Below are 21,835 nucleotides of genomic sequence, written 5' to 3' on the forward strand. Positions count from 1 at the left end.
CTAGAAAGAAATTTGGAGGTACTTTAGAGGTCGTGGCAGTGGTGTCCATGTGGCCTCTGCTCTTGCTGCTGCCTCCAGTCCCCGTCTCTGCTTCTGTAAAGGAGTCGTGTCCGTAGCTCAGGGGAAGAGTAGTGTCTGCTGGAGGGACTTGCCGAGGGAGTCTGCTGTCTGGGGGAAAAAGGCTGGGTGAAGTCTGCCTTCATCTACCGTCCTCCCAGGTGAAAACCACCGGGTAGAACGGAAGGTAGTATATGCTGCAAGCCGTTCCTGTGAGAACAGAAGCAGGAGCGTGCCTAAATTTGTGGCTCTGAATTGGTGGTGATTCTGTCTTGAGACTCGTTCCTGTGGTAAGCCGACGGCATTGCTGACAGGTGGGTCGGGTTCCTTTGGAATGTTGGAGCAATAAAAAGATCGAAAACCAGTGGGTTCAGCTCTTCGGGGCTGCATGGATCTCTGATGGCAGGATTTATATACTTGGTTCCTTTTTAATAAGAGAAGTTTTCTCTGAAACTGCGTTCTATGTTTTACAGAAATATGAAATGATAAAAACCGAAGAGATTCCCAATCTGGAAAACTCAAACTTCTCTACGAAAGTCATAAAAGACATAGCACAGAATATTTTATCATTTCTAAAATCTAACTGTACGAAAGAAGGACATACCTATTGGCTGTTTAAAGGTAAATTCCTTCCTGAATGAACAACAATAATTGATTTGAGTGACCCTGGTACACTAAGGTTTGTTTTTCTTTTCAGCAAGTGGCAGTGATATAGTGAAGCTTTACGATCTCACTACTCTTTGTGAAGAAACTGAAGACAAGTACCAAAATCCGTTCACAATGCCGGTGGCTATTCTCTTATATAAGTGAGTGCTTGAAGAAGTAGCCTTATTTAAAATTTTAAAGTGCACAGCCACACTGTCTGGGTCAAAGCTTTTAAATACCTTTTAGGTTTTTGTAGCTTAAGAAACAAAGTATGTACATATGTTTACAGGCTGTACCAGAGTCAACCTGGGGGGGAAGTAAATACCATATTTTAAAATACAGTATTGTTTCTTACATCCCTCATTCTATTGGAAGGTGAGAAGGGCATGCTTGTACTTGAGTCTTGCAGAGAAAGAGGAATGGGGTGTAAAGTTGATACAAACATTTTTTTAGGGTTGCTTGCAACATGATGATGAAGAAGAATCAAAATAAGAAACACTACGGGACTATTAGAACATTGCTTCTTAATTGTGTTAAATTGTTGGACAAAAGCAGACATCCTCAAGTAAGATTAACATTTATATGCTCTTTAAAAATATTCTAGCATTCTGAAAGATTGTTAACTAGACTTTAAAGCCTCTTAATTCATAGTCTGAACCGCCCTGCCCATTATGGTAGCCAGTAACCGCTTGTGGCTGTTGGGTGCTTACAGTGTGCTTAATTTGAATTGAGGTGTGCTTTAAGTGTAAAGTACACATTGAATTTTGAAGGTTGGGTGTAGATATTGCATGTTGAAATGATATTTTGTGTTATTGAACTAATATATTAAAATGAATTTCACCAGATTTTACCTTTCATAATTTAGCCACAAGAAATTTAAAATTTCATACGTGGCTGGCTGACATTACATTTCTGTTGGATAACACTGTTCTATAATTCTAGAACTCGTCATTTTAACAGTGGTGCTGTTGTTTTCCTTTGTCTTAGCACTTCTAGAAGGTGGAAAACTATTTTACAGTATTTTTTAAAAGATCCATTTACACAAACAGGCCTTGTTAACACTTTGTTGTATAAATAAGGTTCACACTCTGTGCTTCTTCAGTATATAAAGCATCTCTTAAAATAATCTTTTAGTCATGTGCCCCACAATTTTATACCACCCTTACCCTCAGTTGTCTGAATCTGACAACTCCTTTTTGATGTAATGCTAGTTGTATTCCATTTAAATTAGGAAAGGCATGGAGCGGGACGCCTGGGTGGCTCAGTCCTTAAGCGTCTGCCTTCAGCTCAGGCCATGATCCCAGGGTCCTGGGATCGAGCCCCGCATCCGGCTCCCTGCTCCACGGGAAGCCTGCTTCTCCCTCTCCCACTCCCCCTGCTTGTGTTCCCTCTCTCGCTGTGTCTCTCTCTGTCAAATAAATAAATAAAATCTTTAAAAAAAAAAAAAAAAGGAAAGGCATGGAGCATATGCAATGTTTTTTTAAAGATCCAAGTTAATTGTAATTGCAGCCACATCTAGTTGGATATAAAAGTTTGTTCTAGAGACCATACCAAGAGAAAACGCTTTTTGAAGAAAAATGGCAAAATAATTTCTGACTTCAATATCTAATTGCCGATTGAGGTGGTGGTATTTAGTGGAAATTGAATAGTTTATGTGAAAGTTAGGAAAGGGTGTTGAAACTATTGAATGTCCGTGATCAAAAGTAACAACAGATAATAGAGTAGAATAAATAATATATAAATGCTAATTTTAAGAGATGCCAGGATGGACTTTTCCTTCATTAAGCTAGTGGGGGTTCCCCCCCCGGAACCAAAGATCATGTAATAGATATCAGTTGCTTATCAAACCCTTATTAATTAATAGCTTGTAAAGAGAAATTCTGGTTTCTCAGTTAATATGGAGTGTTGTCTTGCTAATATTTTAGTTATGACACTCCCTGTGAAAACTTTTATTTCCAGTTGCCACCGTTTTTTAAGAACAGGGGGCTGGGGATGGAATAATGGCAGGAAATAAACATAACCCATGAAGATTTTATGGAGAACCTTCACAGTACTGATAACCTTGACTTGAGAACAGTTCTGTGTGTATTACAGTGTGGAAACAGCCTGTTTGCAGACCTCCTAAAATTTGTTAGTACAGTAGTAAAATTTATTCCACTTTAGAATGCTCAGTTTTGATGACAATCACATGTATTTCTTTTTTTTTTATAAGATTATTGCTTCAGCCAATTACATGCTTTCAGAACTTTTTCAATTAGATGAACCTAAAAAAGAAGAAAGTTCAGAATCTCCTTTAAATGAGAATTCTGATGAAAGTTACAGTGAAGAGGAGGAAGAGATGCCGGACAGCGATGAAAATGGATCCTATAGCACCAGTTCTGATCCCTCAGATGATAACAAAGCAGTAGCTATTATTAAGTCTGTTGGAGAATTGTCAGTTCCAGAAAAATACAAATCCATTCATCAAATCCGAGTAAGCATGGTAAAATTGTATTAAAGTTTTATCAATGGAAAAACAGTTATTAACTGAATACAGCTAGCCTCTCAAAAGATGGCATTACTGGGACGCCTGGGGGGCGTACTCCGACTCTTGGTTTCAGCTCAGGTCATGATCTCAGGGTCTTGAGATTGAGCTCCGTGTCAGGCTCCGTGCTCAGTGCAGAGTCTGCTTCAGAGTCTCTCCCTCTTCCTCCACCCCTCCTGCTTGTGTGTGTGCACGTGCGCTTTCCCAATTGCTTGCTCACTCGCTCTTTCTCTTTCAAATCTCTAAAAAAAAAAAAAAAAAAAAAAATTCAGTAGATCCTTCATGGTCCAGGGCCTAGTAATCATTAGCTTTATGAATACTAAAACCTGTTTTATAATTGCCCCAGGGCAGCTGATCCACATGCAAACCAATGGTAGATGATGTGTAAACCACACATCAGTATATTAATTTTTATGTAGGAGATTTTCCTTTGCAGTGACCAGTGTATAGTCCTGTCTCCTCACCGGGGTATTCATTCTCAGTTTTTGGGTTACTGGGAAACTGAATGTGTAGATTGCTTGGTAAATGTAGAATAAGAGCAGACAAGGGGTGGCTTGTTGATCCATTTGTGGGAAGCTGGTACCTTATCCCGGTGCTACAGGACAGCACTTTTCAGTGACTGGGCCATATCAGCTAGATTGGACACATCTCTAGCCTGGTCAAAGTCAGATAGACTCTAACCACTTCCTACCCTTTTAAGTTCTGTTGACATGGACTGCACTGACTATTCTTCTCCCAATTGGTCATTTGCAGACAGTAGAATTACGTTTCAGGGTGCCTGGGTGGCTCAGTCGGTTAAGCGGCTGCCTTCGGCTCAGGTCATGATCCTGGAGTCCCGGGATCGAGTCCCGCATCGGGCTCCCTGCTCAGCAGGGGGTCTGCTTCTCCCTCTGCCCTCTTCCCTCTCGTGCTCTCTGTCTCTCATTCTCTCTGTCTCAAATAAATAAATAAAATCTTTAAAAAAAAAAAAAAAAAGAATTACGTTTCAGTTTGCTAAATCCTAATTACTTTCCAGTCCTACCTCCCTGTGATCAGATCCAAGTCAGCCTTAAAAGACTGGCTATTCCCGAAACTGAATATAGACATATATACAGATAATCTCTTAACGTAAGCTCTGAGTTTGACTTTCAGATGGAAACTTTATATCCAGATAGATTTTTAGAGGACACCTCTGTCGCCCAAAAACATTGCTTATCTTTTTGACTCTTCACTTTCCCTTCTCATTTACCATAGCCACATTGCCTTTTTTCCTGCCTCATGCTCATCAAGATCATGCCCATGTGAGGCATCTGCTGTTGCGTGTGCTCGGCATGTCCCAGAAGTTTTCATGGCTGCCTTTTTTAAACCTAAAGTCTTGATGGAAATGTTGCTCCTTCTGAAGATTTTCCCCTGACCACTCTAGCCAGAGCATGCTGTATTTTTATCTCCTTCATGGAGATCATAATCTGTATCTAAAGCTTGTGTTTGTTTCCCTTCATGAAAACAGAAGCTCCCTGTATGTATAGACATTCTTGTATCTCCCATGTTGAGGACACGTAATGGGTGCTAAGGAAATACTTGACTAAATGACTCCAGGACAAGTTCTTAACTGTCCATCTGAGTTTTAGTGCACTTTCAGCTTGAACCCCCCAGTGGAATTTAAAAAAAAAAAAGTTTTTCCTGATTATAAACAAGATTACTGATGGCAGAAGTTCTGTGTATTTGGGGAACTGCATTGTAACACAAGACCCTAGATTTATGGGGCAAGTAGATGACAAAGACGTAGTGGTATGTTAGTTTACAATTTTTTACAAAGATGGCACTTTTTATCAATATCTGAAGCACTCAAAAAATGCGGTCCTATTATTCATATAAACAGGTCTTTTGTTAGCTTTGCCTTATTAGTGTACTTTTGAAACTACAGTCAGCGTGGCTTCAGCACCTCATTTCCAGCTCAGTGACTGTGCCCACGGACAGGTTACTTAACATCTGTGCTTGATGCACAATGAGAACAGTCATACCAGCCTTGTAGGATTCACCGAAAATGAACTGCCTCGCAGAGGCCCTTACACATAAGATCACTTAGTAGATACAGGTTGTTAACTGGTTCTGCTCATAATTAAGCATATAAATTGTGCAAATTATGCAGTGAGACCATTGGTGATACTTACTGCTAACTTGATGATACTGTTAACTGTGTGTTACCAAGTATCAGTGCTAATTAGGGATTAAACTCACCTATTAGATTAGGTATACATGTATCTAAAACATTACTCACATTCTTGTTTTTTTCTCATAATAGAATTATTTTTAAAACTTTAAGAATTTAAAGTAACATATACTTTGGAATATCTTTTTATGAGGCAAGGTTTTTGTGGATGCTTATGTCACTTTTATCTGCAGTGAAAGCAGTACATTAACCTTAGTATCAGTGACCTCACAAAGCTGAATACACAGCAGATTTTGAAATTATTGATGTGTAGAGTTTTAATAATTCCCAGGAGCTGAGAGCTGTGGAGTTTGTCACGTGGGCAGCATATTAATAGTTTTAAATGTTTGTTTCTGAAGCCCAGTTGCACGTTTCCAGTTTGCCATGACACAGAGGAGCGCTGTAGACTCGTGCTTAGCTATGTTCTGGAGGTAAGTCTTAATTTTGTCTTCACTGTTTCAGTAAACTTATATTTGGTATGCACATAGCGCTTGTTTATTGGTGTCTAAACATTATTCTGAATGATTCTTTTTTTCCCCTTTAAGCATAAAGTGAAAATTAGTTTTTCCCAACCGTTTCAAGTAAAATGTAGTCTTTTCAAGTCTGTTTTCAAAATTTAAATACTCCTAAATGTGTTCAGAGCCTTATATTTAGTTTCTAGTTGACCTTCAGTTATGCGTATAGTAAATGTTTCTCCTTTTTTAAAGGGGTTAAAATCTGTGGATAGCAGCATTAAAAAAGAAAGCGACCTTCCTGCAGCTGACCCCAACACCCCAATCCCATTAAAATATGAAGATGACTCCACAAGGGGGGGTCCTGAGGGTCTGGAGAAGCAGATGGCCTTGTTTTTGGACAAAAGTAAGTTGAATTGATGTGCAAATAAGGACTTTTCTATAGAATAGTATATTAGTCCTTTATCAACAGCAGACTTATGTCAATTAAGGCATTCATTGAAAGGAATTCAGAAGGATATCGTGTGAATGGAAAGTAGGGGAAAATACCATTTCATTCAAAATATAAAACAAAGGATAATTTTGGCCCTTTATAGATATTCCTAATAAGTTCCGCTTCTTCCAGTTCCCTGCAGCGAGCTAATGCCCTCAGCTCAGTGCCCTCAGCTCAGTAGGGTTCTCATAAGAAATTACTGCTTCAGTAAAAGCAGTCGTGTGTTTAAGAGCAGACTTCGGAACCAAACTGCCTAGCCTCAATCTTGGCTTTGCTAAGGCAAGTTCCACGTTCTTGAACCTTATTTTTTTTTTCCACTCTCAAAATGGAGACAATAGTGCCTACTTTAAAGTTTTTATATGGATTAAATGAATTAATATGTGTGAAGTACTTAGAACTGCACGTAATAAGCGCCATGGGATTGTTGGCTTTTGTTACTGAGTGGGCCTTGAATAAGCTAGAAAGGTCGCTTATGAATTGTCTAATTTGTTCCTCAGGAAAGTCACTTCATGAAGAACATGTGGACTTTTAAAAAATCACTTTCAGTTGCTTAAAAAAAATGTTTTGGAAGCCTGTATGAAATACCAAGAGCTTTCCTGATTTTTCTCTTCATGAATATAAGTTGTATGTGGGGGGAGTAAATTTATTGCCCTAGCATTTAAGTACTGCTTCCTGTGTGCCCGGCTTCAGCCTTTATACTGTGAGGAGAACACCAGGACTTGAGACATCTCTGCCTTTTTTATGGTATTCTTTTTTTTGAAATGCCTTTTCTCTCTTTCTTCGTCCCCAGCTCAGCTGTTGAAAATCCTGCTGATGTTCAAGAGATTTATGCTCACCTCTCTCTCTAGTCAGAATTGATTCTCCTACCACTTTGTCCTTGAGCACTTAACTGAAGCCTGCCTTATGTCATAGTTAGCTGTGTTGAATGGTTTTATGCACACACACCAATACAATTGTGAGCAAAAATTGTGTCTTATTCAATTCTGGTGTTCTCACCAAGCCTCACACACAGAGAATGCGTACAATAACAGAGGAAAAAGAAATACATGCACAATTAAAACCATAAGAGAGATTATAAGTACCTTTCATTGGTTTGAAAGATTCATGTTGTCACTGATCAAAAAATGAGAAATCTTGAGGCTCAGAGACTGGGGAGGAGGATTCCCACAGCATTTTGTTCTTATCTCTGTCATTGCACTTAATAATAGATTTTGCTGTGGTTTGTGTTAGCAGCCTATCTCTACCTCTAGTGTGCGAGATCTCTAAGGATGGAGAACAAAGAATTTCACGTCACGGTTTCTGGTGCCTAGCATAGTGCTTTGCACAAAAGTGATCATTTGTTAGATGAAGAAGGTAGTAGTAGGCTGGGCTTTATTAAATAAAGCCTGTTCCTGGTGGAGGAAACAGTTCACTAAGAGAGGAGGTGGGAAAAATAGGCATCTGTGCGGGCAACAAGCAGTAACTTGACTTTGGCTGATGAGTAGTAAGGGTGGAATACTGGGGAGGAAGACAAAAATGTCACCTAGGAAGTGGGCTAAGATGCTTAGACAGGACTTAATAAGTGGTACGGAGCCATTTCAGTGTTCTAGAACAGGGGTCCCACTATAATTAAAGCTTGTTTAAGGAAGGTAAACCCCCTGGCAGGTTAATACATAGACTGGAGAAAGGACATGCCAGTCATGAGTTATGTCAGTGACCCTGAAAGAGCATGACAGAGTTGACGGCAGCAGGGAGCAGAGAGCCTTCAGAAATCCCAGTGAGGGTCTATTGAAACACTGCCATTTTACTCTGTGGTTAAGTAGTAAAGCACAGTATTTACCAGTCTTGTAGCCATAGTACCTAAGCCTGGACTGTCTGTCAAGAAACGTTATTTATAGTGAGACTTACATTCAGATAAAATGTGCTTCCTTTCTCCTCCTCCATTGTCATAGTGGGCTCCCTTCAGAAGGGTAATTATTCCAGTCAATCTGGAATGATCCCTGGTTCTTGGCAACATAAAATGAAACTCCAGCTGATTCTCAAGTCATCAAAGGCCTATTATGTTTTGTCTGATGCTGCCATGAGTCTTCAGAAATATGGAAGAGCGTTACGATACATTAAATTAGCTTTGCAGAGCCACGGTAAGTCATTGTAAAAATTAATACACTTCATAGACATTGGGAGGGGAGAACAGAAAAGGCATCTGAATCACAGTGAAGTTTTATTCCTATTTCTGTTGTAAAATTTAACTTTGAAATAACTTTTTCCAGTCTTGAGTGTGTTACTTCGTATTTTATTTTCTGCTCTGGTTGATTATCTCTTCCTTTTTTTTTTTTTTTTTACTTTACACTTTTTTTTTTATTCTTATGTTAATCCCCATACATTACATCATTAGTTTTAGATAAAGTGTTCCATGACTCATTGTTTGTGCACAACACCCAGTGCTCCATGCAGAACGTGCCCTCTTTAATACCCATCACCAGGCTAACCCATCCTCCCACCCCCCTCCCCTCTAGAACCCTGTTTGTTTTTCAGAGTCCATCGTCTCTCATGGTTCATCTACCCCTATCTCTTCCTTTTGAGATACATAAAGCCATATGTGATATCTGACATAATATAAATGTAGAATAGATATAGTGGTACAAAGCTTTCAGCTAGTAACAAATTAATATTCACTGTATTCATTAATTTCTAATACACCGGTGTCTTTTTCTCTTGCACCCCTTCTGCCCAGATACTTACTGCTGCCTCTGCACCAACATGCTTTCGGAAGTGCTGCTATTTCTGTCTCAGTATTTGACGCTCTGTGGCGACATCCAACTGATGCTGGCCCAGAATGCAAACAACAGAGCAGCACATCTTGAGGAGTTTAATTATCAAACAAAAGAAGATCAGGAGATACTACACAGCCTCCACAGGGAGTCCAGTTGTCAAGGTATGCCAGTGAGACCCAGCATTCGATTCATGTGGGGATTATTCCGTCCAGCTTATGCTTATCCGGGTATGTCCAGGAAAGTGGCGAAAATATTAGTGTTTTGATATTGCAATTTTGTTTCATTGATTGCTTCATTTTAAAATTGAACATGATCCCTCGTGTATTTGTGTGTAAAATGATTTCAAAGTATTTCGTAATTACTAATTATACAACTAGGACTAAAGATAAAATAAGCTCTAAGACAATTGTGTTGACTTTTTTACTCTTGTCTTTTCGTGAGGTTTTCCTAGGTAAGTGAACTAAGCCATGGTTTTCTTTTGGAAAGGAATAACAGTTGGTAAAAGGGAGTGAATTACCTTCTGAATGATTTTTGGGGGCCCAGATCCAGAGATCACTTTTTTAAACTTAGTTCATGGCTGACTGTCTTACTGAATATATTACTTTGTTTTAGAGTTGTTTGATTTTAAAACTGGGAGATAGAATTAGTCCACAGCGACTATATCCTTAGTTACGGTTGTAAGCTCACTGTGGTCAGGGTGGTAAATGAGCTCGGAGATCCGTCCTTCTATCATGGCATTGTCGTATTTTGCTCTTAAAGCGTTGATGTTATTTGATATCCACCTCACCAAAATTTTTGGACATTTACACATCTGGAGAAGTACATTGGGGGAAACGTAGTATTTCCTCACTTTGGCCCTCTTTCTTCCTCTTCTCTCTTGAGTTTCTCAAATGATCAGTTTCATCAAGTTAATTTCATTTAAAACACTTCTGTGTGAGAGTGACATCTCTCGTGGATGCCAGTGTTAGCAGCAGGGGTGTTCCCTTTTTTCCCCCTTGAATTTTGGGCCCTGCACCTGAGTTTACTCCAGTCCCACCAGATGGCCTGTTGGAGTCTTTGAGAGCTTATGTAGCAGCTTCTTCAGTGAGGTAAACGGACATTGCAAACTGTAAGGTACGTAAGTAGCCTCTTGTAGCAGTCAGCTCTATTTCAAGAACTATTTCCATTAATTAAAAAGGAAAAAAAATGTTTTATCTCGTATCAGTGAACTTCAAGTCTGTACCAATGAGCAAGTGTGCTTGGTAAAATCCAGATCATGGAAGTTGTTTGGTATTTTTGGTCAGGAAAATATTTCTTTATTAAAACATTAATATCCCAGGAAAACATAGTTTTCTAAATTAAAAGATCTTTACTTTAAAACGTAAAATTTTAGATGTATTGATTAAATCCTAGTAGGATTATACCATTTTGGATTTCTTTACTGTCTTAAAAATAGGAGATTACATGGATACTAAGGAAAAAGGGTTCTCGGGACTCATGGTGATGTTTCCTTCTTTTTCTTTCAAGGGTTTGCATGGGCAACTGATTTGTCTACAGACTTAGAGAGTCAGCTTTCAGTCAGTTGTAAATGTTACGAAGCTGCTAATGAAATCTTGCAATTTAGTGACTTAAAAAGCCAGAACCCAGAACACTACGTACAAGTATTGAAGAGAATGGGTAACATTAGAAATGAAATTGGTGTGTTTTACATGAATCAGGCTGCTGCACTGCAGAGTGAGCGAGTAGGTGAGTATCTCTTTGGAGTCCTCTCTTTATTGCGTCTTCTCTTAGAAAATCATGCTGATTTTATGGTCTGAGCAAAGAACTGTGGCACTTGACTTGATGTAGAAAGGGGTGCTCTGTTGATGAGTCTTTTATTCTTAAGTTCTTGAGAAATAAAGATAGGAAAATACATTTCCCTTTGAGATTCATCATTTCATTGTCCTCCATTCTCCATCTGATCAGTTCAGAAGTGAAGCGCACAGCCGGCCTGTGCTAGGCTCTGTGCTGCATGTGTAATTGACTAAAACATAGTCCTCTTTCATGTCAGGAAGCCAGAGAAATACAGATCTTTGGGGTGCCGGCCTGGCTCTGTTGGTAGAGCATGTGACTCGATCTCGGGGTTGTGAGTTAAAGCCCCATGTTGGGTGTAGAGATTACATAAAAACAAAGTCTTAAGAAAAAATAAAAGAGGGGCACCTGGGTGGCTCAGTCATTAAGTGTCTGCCTTCAGCTCAGGTCATGATCCCAGGGTCCTGGGATCAAGCCCCACATCGGGCTCCCTGCTCCGCGGGAAGCCTGCTTCTCCCTCTCCCACTCCCCCTGCTTGTGTTCCCTCTCTCGTTGTATCTCTCTCTGTCAAATAAAATATTTTTTAAAAATATAAATAGAGAAATACAAATTTTTGAAAAATGCCATAAGCACAGATGCAGTACAGTAGAAGAGTGGGGAAAGGAGATGTTTATTGAAGTTGTAAGGCTTTTTGAGGGCTTTTGGAAAGAAGGTGTGGTTTGAGCAGATTGGTGCATGACGTAGGATATCAACAGGCAGATATGGGCAAGGGTGTGCTGTCCAGACTGAATAGGCAATATTGAGAAGGACTAGAGACGCAGCGTCCAGTGGACTGTGAGGGTAGCAGCAAGTGGTCTTTTGTGATTCGGGCAGAGGATGACGGATTCAGCTGGGCCTGTGTCAAGTTGGAGATACGGGTAGACATGTGAGTGGAAGGTCTGGCTCAGTTGTTGGTTAGAAACCTGTACTTAGAGCTTTTGGGGTTAGCAAGACATAGGTTGGGGATCACTCAGATGATATAGGGAGGGGATAGTTAGATCCATGAGAATGTTGGAAATGTCAAGACCACCCAGCGTAAGGAAGGAATAGGGTGCAGTAGTATGGAGGACAGCGGGTAATTTGACGAAGTGTGCGTGTGCCTGGTTGTTTGTGAACTGTGCTTGGCACTGGGGATACAAAGAGGTCATGCTTTTTAAAGTGTTTTGTTATGTAAGAACCTGTGCTTTTGAGGTGTCTCTGGAGGGGGGAGTCCTTGAAGGAGCACGCAAAGTGGTAGAAACCTAGGAGAATTAGATACAACCCAGATCATACCTCTTACAACTCCATGGGACCACGTGTTTTGAATCTTTATAAAATAGGGCTTTGCTCAGATGTTTTTATTTGCTTGTTTTCATATCAGTTTATAGTGAAAGAGGGCCATGTTTGAGTATTGTATGAATCTGCTCAGGCTGCCATAACAATACCACAGATCGGGTGGGTTAAGACAGAAATCCTACTTCTCACAAGTTGGAAGCTGGAAGTCCAAGATCAAGGTGCCAGCAAGTTTGGGTTTTTCTGAAGCCTCTCTCCGTGGCTTGCGGATGGCCACCTTCTTGCTGTGTCCTTACCTGGTCTTCCCTGTGCGTGTGCCCCTTGTGTCTGTTTCTCTTAGAAGAACACCCGTCAAGAGGGATCCGGGCCCCATCTTATGACTGGTCTAACTTTAATTACCTCTTTACAGGCCCTGTCTCCAAATACAGTCACATTGGGGTTAGGGCCTCGCCATGAGTTTGAGGGGGGTATGATGCAAGCAGGTCACTGCGATGGCTGCACACAGCTGGTTCCTTAGCTGTCCTGTCCCTGTCCTCCTGCCCTTGTCCTTTCCTGGGACGTGCAGAGGGTTGACACTGATGTCTGCTTACATGTGTTTTTTTCTCTTTTTGGTGCAGTGAGCAAAAGCGTGTCTACCGCGGAGCAGCAGTTGTGGAAAAAAAGCTTTTCTTGTTTTGAAAAAGGAATTCACAACTTTGAGTCGATTGATGATGCCACGAATGCTGCCCTTCTGTTGTGTAACACGGGGAGACTCATGCGGATTTGTGCGCAGGCGCACTGTGGTGCCAGCGATGAATTTAAGCGGGAATTCTCACCAGAAGAAGGCTTATATTACAATAAGGTAACACACTTGCTTGCGTGTCGGACCTCATCCATTTACACCTAATTGCCATTTACCTTTGCCATCGCTCCCTGAAAATATTATAAAGCTAACTAGAACTGTGGTGATGGCACAGGAGGAGACAGAACACTCAGAGACCGGCCCGAGAATGCGAGAATGTAGTGTTGAGGGTGGCATGTTGAAAAGATGATTATTCAGTGAGTTGTGTTGGCGTAAGCAGAGGAGACATCAGGTGGATTAAAGGCTGACGTGGAGAAGGGTAACTGAGAAAGTGCCAGGAGAAAGTGGAGGAGAAGCTTTGTGTGATGAGACCAGCACAACACAATAGCAGGGGTCACAGAGTAGACGATGGATACATTTAAATGTGTAAAAATAACAATTCCCAAATGCACAACAGAAAGCAAAATTGAAAAGCAAACCCCAGTCTAGTGAAAATATTGATAACACAGAACAGATCAGAGGTGGATAAACCCTTCATATATGAAGAAGAGTTAAGAACCATTGAAGACAGGGGTGCCTGGCTGGCTCAGTTGGTAGAGCACACGACTCTTGGTCTCCGGGTTGTGAGTTCGAGCCCCACGTTTGCACATAATGCTTACTTTAAAAATAAATAAATAATCACTGGAAATAAACTGCCACAATAGACAAAAGGGCAAATAATCTTTTTTTTTTTTTAATTAACATATAATGTATTATTGGTTTCAGAGGTACAGGTCTGTGATTCATAATACCCAGTGCTCATTAAGGGGCAAATCCTTTTTTTTTTTTTTTAAAGATTTTATTTATTTATTTGACAGAGAGAGACACAGCGAGAGAGGGAACACAAGCAGGGGGAGTGGGAGAGGGAGAAGCAGGCTTCCCACGGAGCAGGGAGCCCAGTGCGGGGCTCAATTCCAGGACCCTGGGATTATGACCTGAGCCGAAGGCAGATGCTTAACGACTGAGCCACCCAGGCGCCCCAGGGGCAAATAATCTTGAACAAAAAATTCATACACATTAAAAAAAAAGTGGTCAATATGTAAGAAATTTTAAATTTTTATGAAATTTAAAAATTGAGTTTCTTTTGTTTATCGAATTGCCAAGTATTTTGGCAAGTGGTAACATCCAGTGTTGGAACAAGAGCTCACCTTTTTTTTTTTTTTTTTAAGATTTTATTTATTTTGAGGGGGGGCAGGGAGGGGCAGGGGGGAGGGAGAAGGACAAGCCAACTCCGTGCAGAGCCAGCGGTGGGGCTCCATCTCAGATCATGACCTGAACTGAAACCAAGAGTCAGATGCTTAACCGGCTGAGCCACCCAGGCAACCCAAGAGCACTCCTTTAACAAGTACTTCACAGCTATGTGAATACTAGTGAAGAATGTTTGTGGCATAGGAGATTTTTTTTTTTTTAAGATTTATTTATTTATTAGAGTGCGAGTATGGGAGGAGGAGGGAGAGGGAGAGAGAGAACAAGCAGACTGACTACCTGCTGAGCACAGAGCCAGATGCAGGGCTCGATCTCACGACCCTGAGATTATGACCTGAGCTGAAACCAAGAGTCAGATGCACCACCCAGGTGCCCCATGGCATGGGAGATTTTAAAATCCTTTTTATAGTTTTTTTAAGTTTACAGATACACAGAAAAATGTAGATGATACACACAAGAAATGTAGAAATTATTGCTAGGTGATGGAATTAAATGTGATTTTATTTGCTTAAATATAATGACCATGCCCTTTAGGCTGGAGGTGGGAAAGGGTGGAAGGGGTTGCTTTTTACAGTCAGATCCAGCAATTTTTTATCCTTGGGCTCATCAAGTTAGTTTTTTCTAGCTTACTAGTTATATAAACAAATTTTCATTTAGAAAGGAAAAAAAACCAAAGGAAATGCATCTTCGTGCATGAGCATGAGTCAGAAGGCACTAAGGCTTATGCTGGACTCGCCCTGGAAATGGGGAGGGCTTGCAGTCCACTTGAACTGGCTTGCCTCATTGCAACAGTTTCATTGATACGGTTTTTTCCTTTCCTCACAATATTGCCCTTCTGTAAATTGTTCCCACACCAAATTAACATCTGGGTGATTTTAAAGTATGTTTTATTTTCATATGTTGTTGGCGTATCAGAACTGGATCTTTCCCTCCCTCGCAGGCTGTTGATTACTATTTGAAAGCTCTGAGGTCACTGGGGACACGAGACATACACCCGGCTGTTTGGGATTCAGTGAATTGGGAATTGTCCACGACTTATTTCACGATGGCAACTCTACAGCAAGATTATGCTCCATTATCTAGGAAAGCTCAGGAGCAGGTAATAATATTTGCGGGGCTATAAAAGAAGTCTTCAACTTTATGCCTTTAACAGATATTGAGCATATTTTCCATAACAAGCAGGATTTAAATATTTTTATTTAAGATTATAGGCTTGTCATTTTTTTCTCCTCCCCCTTAAAAAAAAAAAAAAACAGATTGAAAAAGAAGTCAGTGAGGCTATGATGAAGTCCTTGAAATACTGTGATGTGGACTCAATCTCTGCTCGACAGCCTCTTTGTCAGTACCGAGCCGCAACCATCCATCACAGGCTGGCATCCATGTACCACAGTTGTCTGAGAAATCAGGTATTGCCATTCCAAACTTAAGTTCAATGCCAAGTCCATTTAAAAGTGTCTGGTTGTTTTTCTTATATTTCACTATCTATTTAAATGCCATCTATTCTGTTAGCTGCTTTAGAAAAACTTGCAGTGTAGGTGATTTTCCACTCTCGCCTCTGCTGCATATTTTTCTCTACAATAATTGATTGGGTATTATTTTGTGAAATTACTTATCTTCTGTGCGCCACCCCCTCCCCACCAAGTCTCCCTCCAGACCCACCCGGAGTAACTACTGTCCTGGATTTTCCAGTATGTCCGCACCTTTTCTGTTTTACCACTTAAACATTTTACCTGGTGGTGAACTTTATAGGAGAAATCATACTGTACGTATTCTGTGGTTTATTGCCTTTCACTAGACGTGGTGTTTTTGAGATTCCTCCTGGTTGGTGCATTTTCTTAGTTCACTAGTATTCATTTAATGAATATATCACAGTTTATCCATTTTGTGATTTCTGAACTTTTGGATCGTTTTAGTGTGAGGCTATTAGAAGTAATCTGCTGTGAACAACCTTGTACATGAATCCTGGTACTCAGATGCATGTGTGTCTAAGAATAAATAGAGGCCCAGGTTGAAGGTACCTTCCTTCAGAATGGTTGCCTGGCTTCTGCCAAGGAATCTTGTGTTTGAAGTTTCTCAGGAATGTTTTTTTGTTCGTGTTGCTCTTTCCCTTTACTTAGCTCAGGACCAAGACAACTTACCTTGCAGTCCCTTGGGTATGGGCCTTCTTCTGGGTGCCCTTATCCTGAGAATACTGTCCTTTGAGGTCCAGCTTAATCAGAGAGGATTTCTTTTCACTTTAAGCTGGCCCCTGGACACTCTTCCCCTTGCCCCAGGACATCCTAACCAAAATTCAGGCTTGCCCAGATGGCCTAGTATCCTCAAGGCAAAAGCAAGCTTTAGCATTCCAAGACAACCCAATGGGGAAAGAATTGTTTTTTCAGCTGATAGTGCCAGGACAGCTGGATGTCCACATGCTGGAGTTGGACTCCAGCGCCCCATATACAAAAATTAACCAAAAGAGGATTAAACAACTAACTGTAAGAACTAAAACTATAAGACTTCTAGAAAAATAATGACACTAAATAACATTTAGTGATCCAGAGACTTGGTTAAGTAGTTACAGTGAAACCCAGGCTTTAAGATTTGTCTTTTTATTTTATTTTTGATTCTAGGTTGGTGATGAACATCTTAGGAAGCAGCACCGGGTGCTGGCAGATCTTCATTATAGCAAAGCTGTTAAGCTTTTTCAGCTTCTCAAAGATGCTCCCTGTGAACTACTTAGAGTACAGTTAGAAAGAGTGGCATTTGCAGAATTCCAAATGACCAGTAAGTCTTAACTTTTTCATTTTACAGATCTGTGTGCACTGACTTCGTGTTGGATTGTCTTAGAGTGAGACAGACGTGGGGATCTCTCTTGAATGTAAATAATGTTGTTTTCTTTTTAACTTGCCCATAGTTAACGGCTTTGGGTAGGGGCCAGGAGAAGTCTCTATACTTCTTGAAGTTTAGAAAATGGGTTTGATTGTGTTCTGTGACCTATTTATGTTCGTAGAAATACTGAAATATAGCCCATGCTCTCTTACTTGGAAAAAAAAAATATGACCGGTCACTTGAGGCCATTAGAGATATAAATCACATGAACAACATAGAGAAGCAGTGGTCCCATTGAATTCCTTTAAACCTACAGTGGGTACTGGCAGCTGTAGATTACGGAACTAGAACTGTAGATCCTGAGCAAGGTTAGAGCTATGCGGGAAGGGAAGGGAAGGAGGCAGGTGGAGGAGCTGGCTTTGTTAGGGCAGGCCACAGCAGGGAAGGAGTCGCTGCCCCACGCTGAATGTGTTTGCCTGAGTTCTCCCGCTCTTGCCCACCTGCTCCCCTTCTGCAGCAGGGGTCTTTGGAGAACTAGCTCTCATGTGGTAAAGAAAGAAACATTTCTTTGAAGTGCAGCTGTTCATTTGATTTTATTTCAGTTGTTTTCTTGTATAAAATTAAAATAAATGTAATACTTAACCAGGTAGATGAGACTCTTTCAGTAGAGTATCCCTGAAGGATGCACAAGAAAGTGATAACATTGCTGTCTCTGGGAGCCAGGAGGAAGGCTTTCACTGTTTTCTGATTCAGATTTTATACATTTTGAGAATGTATTACCTATTCAAAACAGTTTTTAAAAATACTTTTTACTGGGACACCTGGGTGGCACAGTCAGTTAAGCATCTGGCTCTTGATTTTGGCAGAGGTTGTGACTCAAGTTCATGAGATCGAGCCCCATGTCAGGCTCCACTCAGTGTGAAGTTTGCTTGAGACTCTCTCTCCCTTCCCTCCCCCCACCCCCACCCCAGAAAAATAAATCTTTAAAAAAAAACACACACACACAAAAACTTTTTACTGAAAGTATTTTTAACTTTTTGCCAGTGTATACTAAATGGCAGGATTAACAGTAGCTCTTTCTGGGGGGTGGGTTTTGGGTGACCTATTTTCATTTGCATCTTTGAATTTTCTGCCATGTTTGAATTCCTTCAAGAGAGCAGGCATCATTTTCATAGAAACAGACGGGAACAAATTTGCTAAGATGATAAGTATGGTTAATTTTCCTTCTAAAAGATGTTTAAAAATTGAGTACCTGAAAAAAGTAATGTAAAGATTTGGGGGCTTTTGGACCAGACTTGTCCCAGCTGGTTTCTTTGACCTTACATTCCGGTCTTATTTCAGATAGGCTGTGTTCTCACCCTGACAGAACCAAATGGTAAGGCAGGGAGACAATTGTTACTTATTGTTTTGTAGACTTAATATTTTTATTTAGGGATAATTATTAAAAGTTGAATTTTAGAAAATTTGTTGAGATTCTCGTGAGCTACTATTATAGCATTTGAAAATCCGTTTTCATTAATACATTGACATTGGATGGGTTTCTAGATTTATATTTAAAGGAATGATCATTTTTGTGTTTTTAACACTCTAGGTCAGAATAGCAATGTTGGAAAATTAAAAACACTATCTGGGGCACTTGATATAATGGTGAGAACTAAGCATGCATTCCAGCTCATCAGAAAGGAGCTTGTAGAGGAATTTGACCAGGTAAATGGAGAAAATATTTATCTTTGTTTTTTGTGTGTCTTAAGCTAAATGGTGAACATACATAGTGAGCATGTGGGGTATGTGTGTGTGTGAGGTGTATGATGTGTGTATGTGTATATACGGACATATATACATATATGTGCTTTGCATAAAACCCATTAACAGTGATCTAGTATATTTTCTTGGTGGGATTATTAAACTCTTTAAGTTGGAACTATATCTTTTATATTAAAATTTTTTGTTCTTTAACCACATAGAGCTTAGTAAGACCCCAGTAGCATAACATCTCTGTTGTGTATTCCTTTTGCTTTTTTTGTTCTTTTTTGTTGTTGTTCTGTTTGTTTTTAAGAAAGAAAGAGGTACATAGCTCTTTTATAATTTCTGCTGAACTGCTGCTGGGGAGCAGTTGAACAATGAATAGGCTTAAGCTCCTTGGAAAGCAGTTCTAGTTTGCCTGGCATTCCAGCGTTCATGCTGCCTTCTGCTGTTGCTGGAAGCTTCCCTGAATCCCCCGTGGTCCACCAGCCTGTTACCTCTTCCAGCCCCGGTTTGTCCAACCCTGTAGCGTGCCCATTTCCATCTTGCTCCTTTACTGCAGTGTTGCAAAGTGGGAGATTTCCATTCGGGATTAATTTCTTCTATGTAAGTGCCTGTTAGGTGTGAGGCATTTTTCACAGGTTTTAGTCTATCAGAGTGATCTCCCGGGTGGGAGGCTCATCACATTTCAACAGGCTGTGCCTGGAGGAAGACAAATGACCTGGGGTTTCCTTTTGTTGGTTTTGTTTTTGGCTAATAAGTTTATGGGGTGAGTGCAACTGTGGTCCCTTCACTTCACTATGAAGCTGTCACTCTCGGGCAGCTTGGGTAAACTAACTTCTTGTTGTTTTCAGCCTAAGAGTGATGAGTCCACTCCAGCTGCGGATTCCTCTCCTAGTCTTAATCGAGAAGAAGTGATCAAGCTCCTCAGTATATTTGAATCTCGGTTGTCATTCCTTCTCCTTCAGTCCATCAAGCTGCTGTCTTCAACTAAGAAGAAAACAAGGTAAATCCAATGGTTCTTTGTGGAAATTTCTTTTCCAGCAGCTTAACCTGTAGAAAGGTAATAATCTCTACTGACCGTATGAAAAGATAGATAGGTTGTATTCATTCTTGTCTTTTATGTGGGTAATCAGGGATTTTAAGTGGTGCTCTTTCCTGACTTGGTAAATCAGATGAGACTCCTCTCCGTGTGGCCTACTACGTATTGAAACTATAGAAACAGGTCTTGCTTCCTAAGAGTAAATACCCTACTGGTTATAATGTTTTCCCTGAGTGAGATGTGACTGACCCTGGAATGAAGACCTCGACTGTTTCTAGTAACTCTCCATTGTCTTTAATGGGAAGGCAGGAGTACAGTTTTGATATTCAGCACCGAATACACTGATAGGAAGGAGATGACAGAGTATTGAAATCTCTGTAAAGCCCAAGAACTTAGTGAAGAGAAAAGTGTGAGCATCTCAGCAAAAAATGTTCTCATACACCCATAGTTCTTTTGTTTTTGCCAGAGTTATTATGTTGGCATTATTAATTTAACTTAAAATTCTAGTAGTAGGTACTAGATCAGGAAGGTAATATAAATAATGTCTTCCTTTTTTTAAATATAAGTACAGTCTAGCCATCACCCTACACATACATTGTTATCAGTTATTCTGTGTGTGTATTTTATCAATTTATAATCTTCAGGTGCTTTGTCTCTATATTTGTTTTAGTTTACATATAGTAAAATTTACTTTTGGTGGTGTATAGTCCTTCAAGTTTTGAGAAACACATACAGATATGTGTCTCCTGCCAAAATCATGACGCAGAACAGTTCCATCACTCCAAAAATTCCGTCTTGCTACCTCTTGGTGGTCAGCCCCTGCTCTGCCCCAAATCCTTAGATCTCAGGGAGAAAGCTTGCTGTCTTTTACTAGGAAGTGTAGCATCAGCTGTGGGTTTTTGTAGATGCCCTTTATCAAGTTGAGAATGTTCCCTTCTATTCCTAGTTTTTACCATGAATGGATGTGGAATTTTTGTCAGTTTATTGGTACACACATTGAAATGACCACATGGTTTTCCTTCTTTAATCTCTTGATGTGCTAGAGCTCGTTCAGGTTTTTTGAATGTTAAACCAGCTTTGCATTCCTGAGATAAACCCCACTTTGTTGGCATGTGTCATTCTTGGGTATCCCTGGGATTCCGTGTGCTAATACGGTGTTGAGGATTTTTGTGTTTGTTTGTGAGGATGGTTCTCTCCTGTAGTGTGATCACAGTTCTGGTCTTGTAGTGGTTTTGTCTGCTGTCAGTACTAGAGCCCTGCTGGCCTTATTAAATCCCTTTGCAAGTGTTTCCTCTTCTGGTTTTTAGGAGTGTAGAGTTATTGTTTCTTCCCTAAAGGTTAGAATTTACTAGTGAAATTATCTTAACCTAGAGTTGGCTTTATTGAAAGTTTTTCACAATGAGTTTAATTTCTTTTCGTAGATAAAGTTGACTTTTTCTTCTTGAGGAATGAAAGTGTATTTTAGCTGTTGTCAGATGTATAGGTTCACAGTGTTCCGTATTATCCTGTTAATGTCTTAAGGTGTTTGTTGTGGTAGCCCTCTTTTCATTCCTGATATTGCCAACTTTTGTCTTTTTTTTTTTTTCTTGGTTAGTCTGATTAGAAGTTCATCAATTTTATTGATCTTTTCAAAGAACTGGTTTATTCAATTTTTTTTCCCATTTTTCTATTTTCAGTGTCATTGATTTATACATTTATCTATATGCCTTTCTTTCTGCTTATTATGGGTTTCTTTTACTGGTTTCTTTAAGTGGAAGCTTAGATTATTGACTCGAGACCCTTTCTCTTTCCTAATATAAGCATTTACTACAAATTTCACTCTGCTTTTGCTACATCTCACAAATGTATTTTCTTTTTCTTTCAGTTTAATTTTAATTTTTGATATCCCCTGAAACAACTTCTTTGACCCCTGTGTTATTTAGAAGCATGCTGTTTTGGTTCCTAAATAGTGGGACTTTCCAGGTAATCTTTATTATGGATTACTAGTAATTCCATTATGTGCTGAGACCATAACTTCGTA

At 40.0% G+C, this 21,835-nt stretch overlaps 1 protein-coding gene across 8 annotated transcripts in view; it reads left to right on the forward strand.

Annotated features, from left to right (window-relative positions):
• The window catches only part of EDRF1 (erythroid differentiation regulatory factor 1), a 41,487-nt gene that overhangs the window by 12,486 nt on the left and 7,166 nt on the right, over positions 1–21,835 (forward strand). For 5 of the 8 annotated variants that reach the window (XM_045879047.2, XM_064595436.1, XM_064595432.1 and 2 more), the window contains 15 exons: positions 531–678; positions 755–863; positions 1,156–1,267; positions 2,915–3,175; positions 5,774–5,845; positions 6,122–6,272; positions 8,291–8,479; positions 9,073–9,339; positions 10,619–10,837; positions 12,811–13,034; positions 15,160–15,318; positions 15,476–15,625; positions 16,832–16,985; positions 18,622–18,737; positions 19,628–19,779. In XM_045879047.2, the coding sequence (XP_045735003.1) occupies positions 531–678; positions 755–863; positions 1,156–1,267; positions 2,915–3,175; positions 5,774–5,845; positions 6,122–6,272; positions 8,291–8,479; positions 9,073–9,339; positions 10,619–10,837; positions 12,811–13,034; positions 15,160–15,318; positions 15,476–15,625; positions 16,832–16,985; positions 18,622–18,737; positions 19,628–19,779 (2,483 nt within the window). The remainder of the gene's footprint in view (positions 1–530; positions 679–754; positions 864–1,155; positions 1,268–2,914; positions 3,176–5,773; positions 5,846–6,121; positions 6,273–8,290; positions 8,480–9,072; positions 9,340–10,618; positions 10,838–12,810; positions 13,035–15,159; positions 15,319–15,475; positions 15,626–16,831; positions 16,986–18,621; positions 18,738–19,627; positions 19,780–21,835) is intronic. The other 3 variants (XM_045879048.2, XM_045879049.2, XM_064595434.1) reach the window with 1 other exon arrangement.

This window comes from Mirounga angustirostris, unplaced genomic scaffold (genome assembly GCF_029215605.1).
Source record: "Mirounga angustirostris isolate CCGP_5_RB_7025 unplaced genomic scaffold, mMirAng1.0.hap1 SCAF_6, whole genome shotgun sequence".
Classification (NCBI taxonomy): Eukaryota; Metazoa; Chordata; class Mammalia; order Carnivora; family Phocidae; genus Mirounga; species Mirounga angustirostris.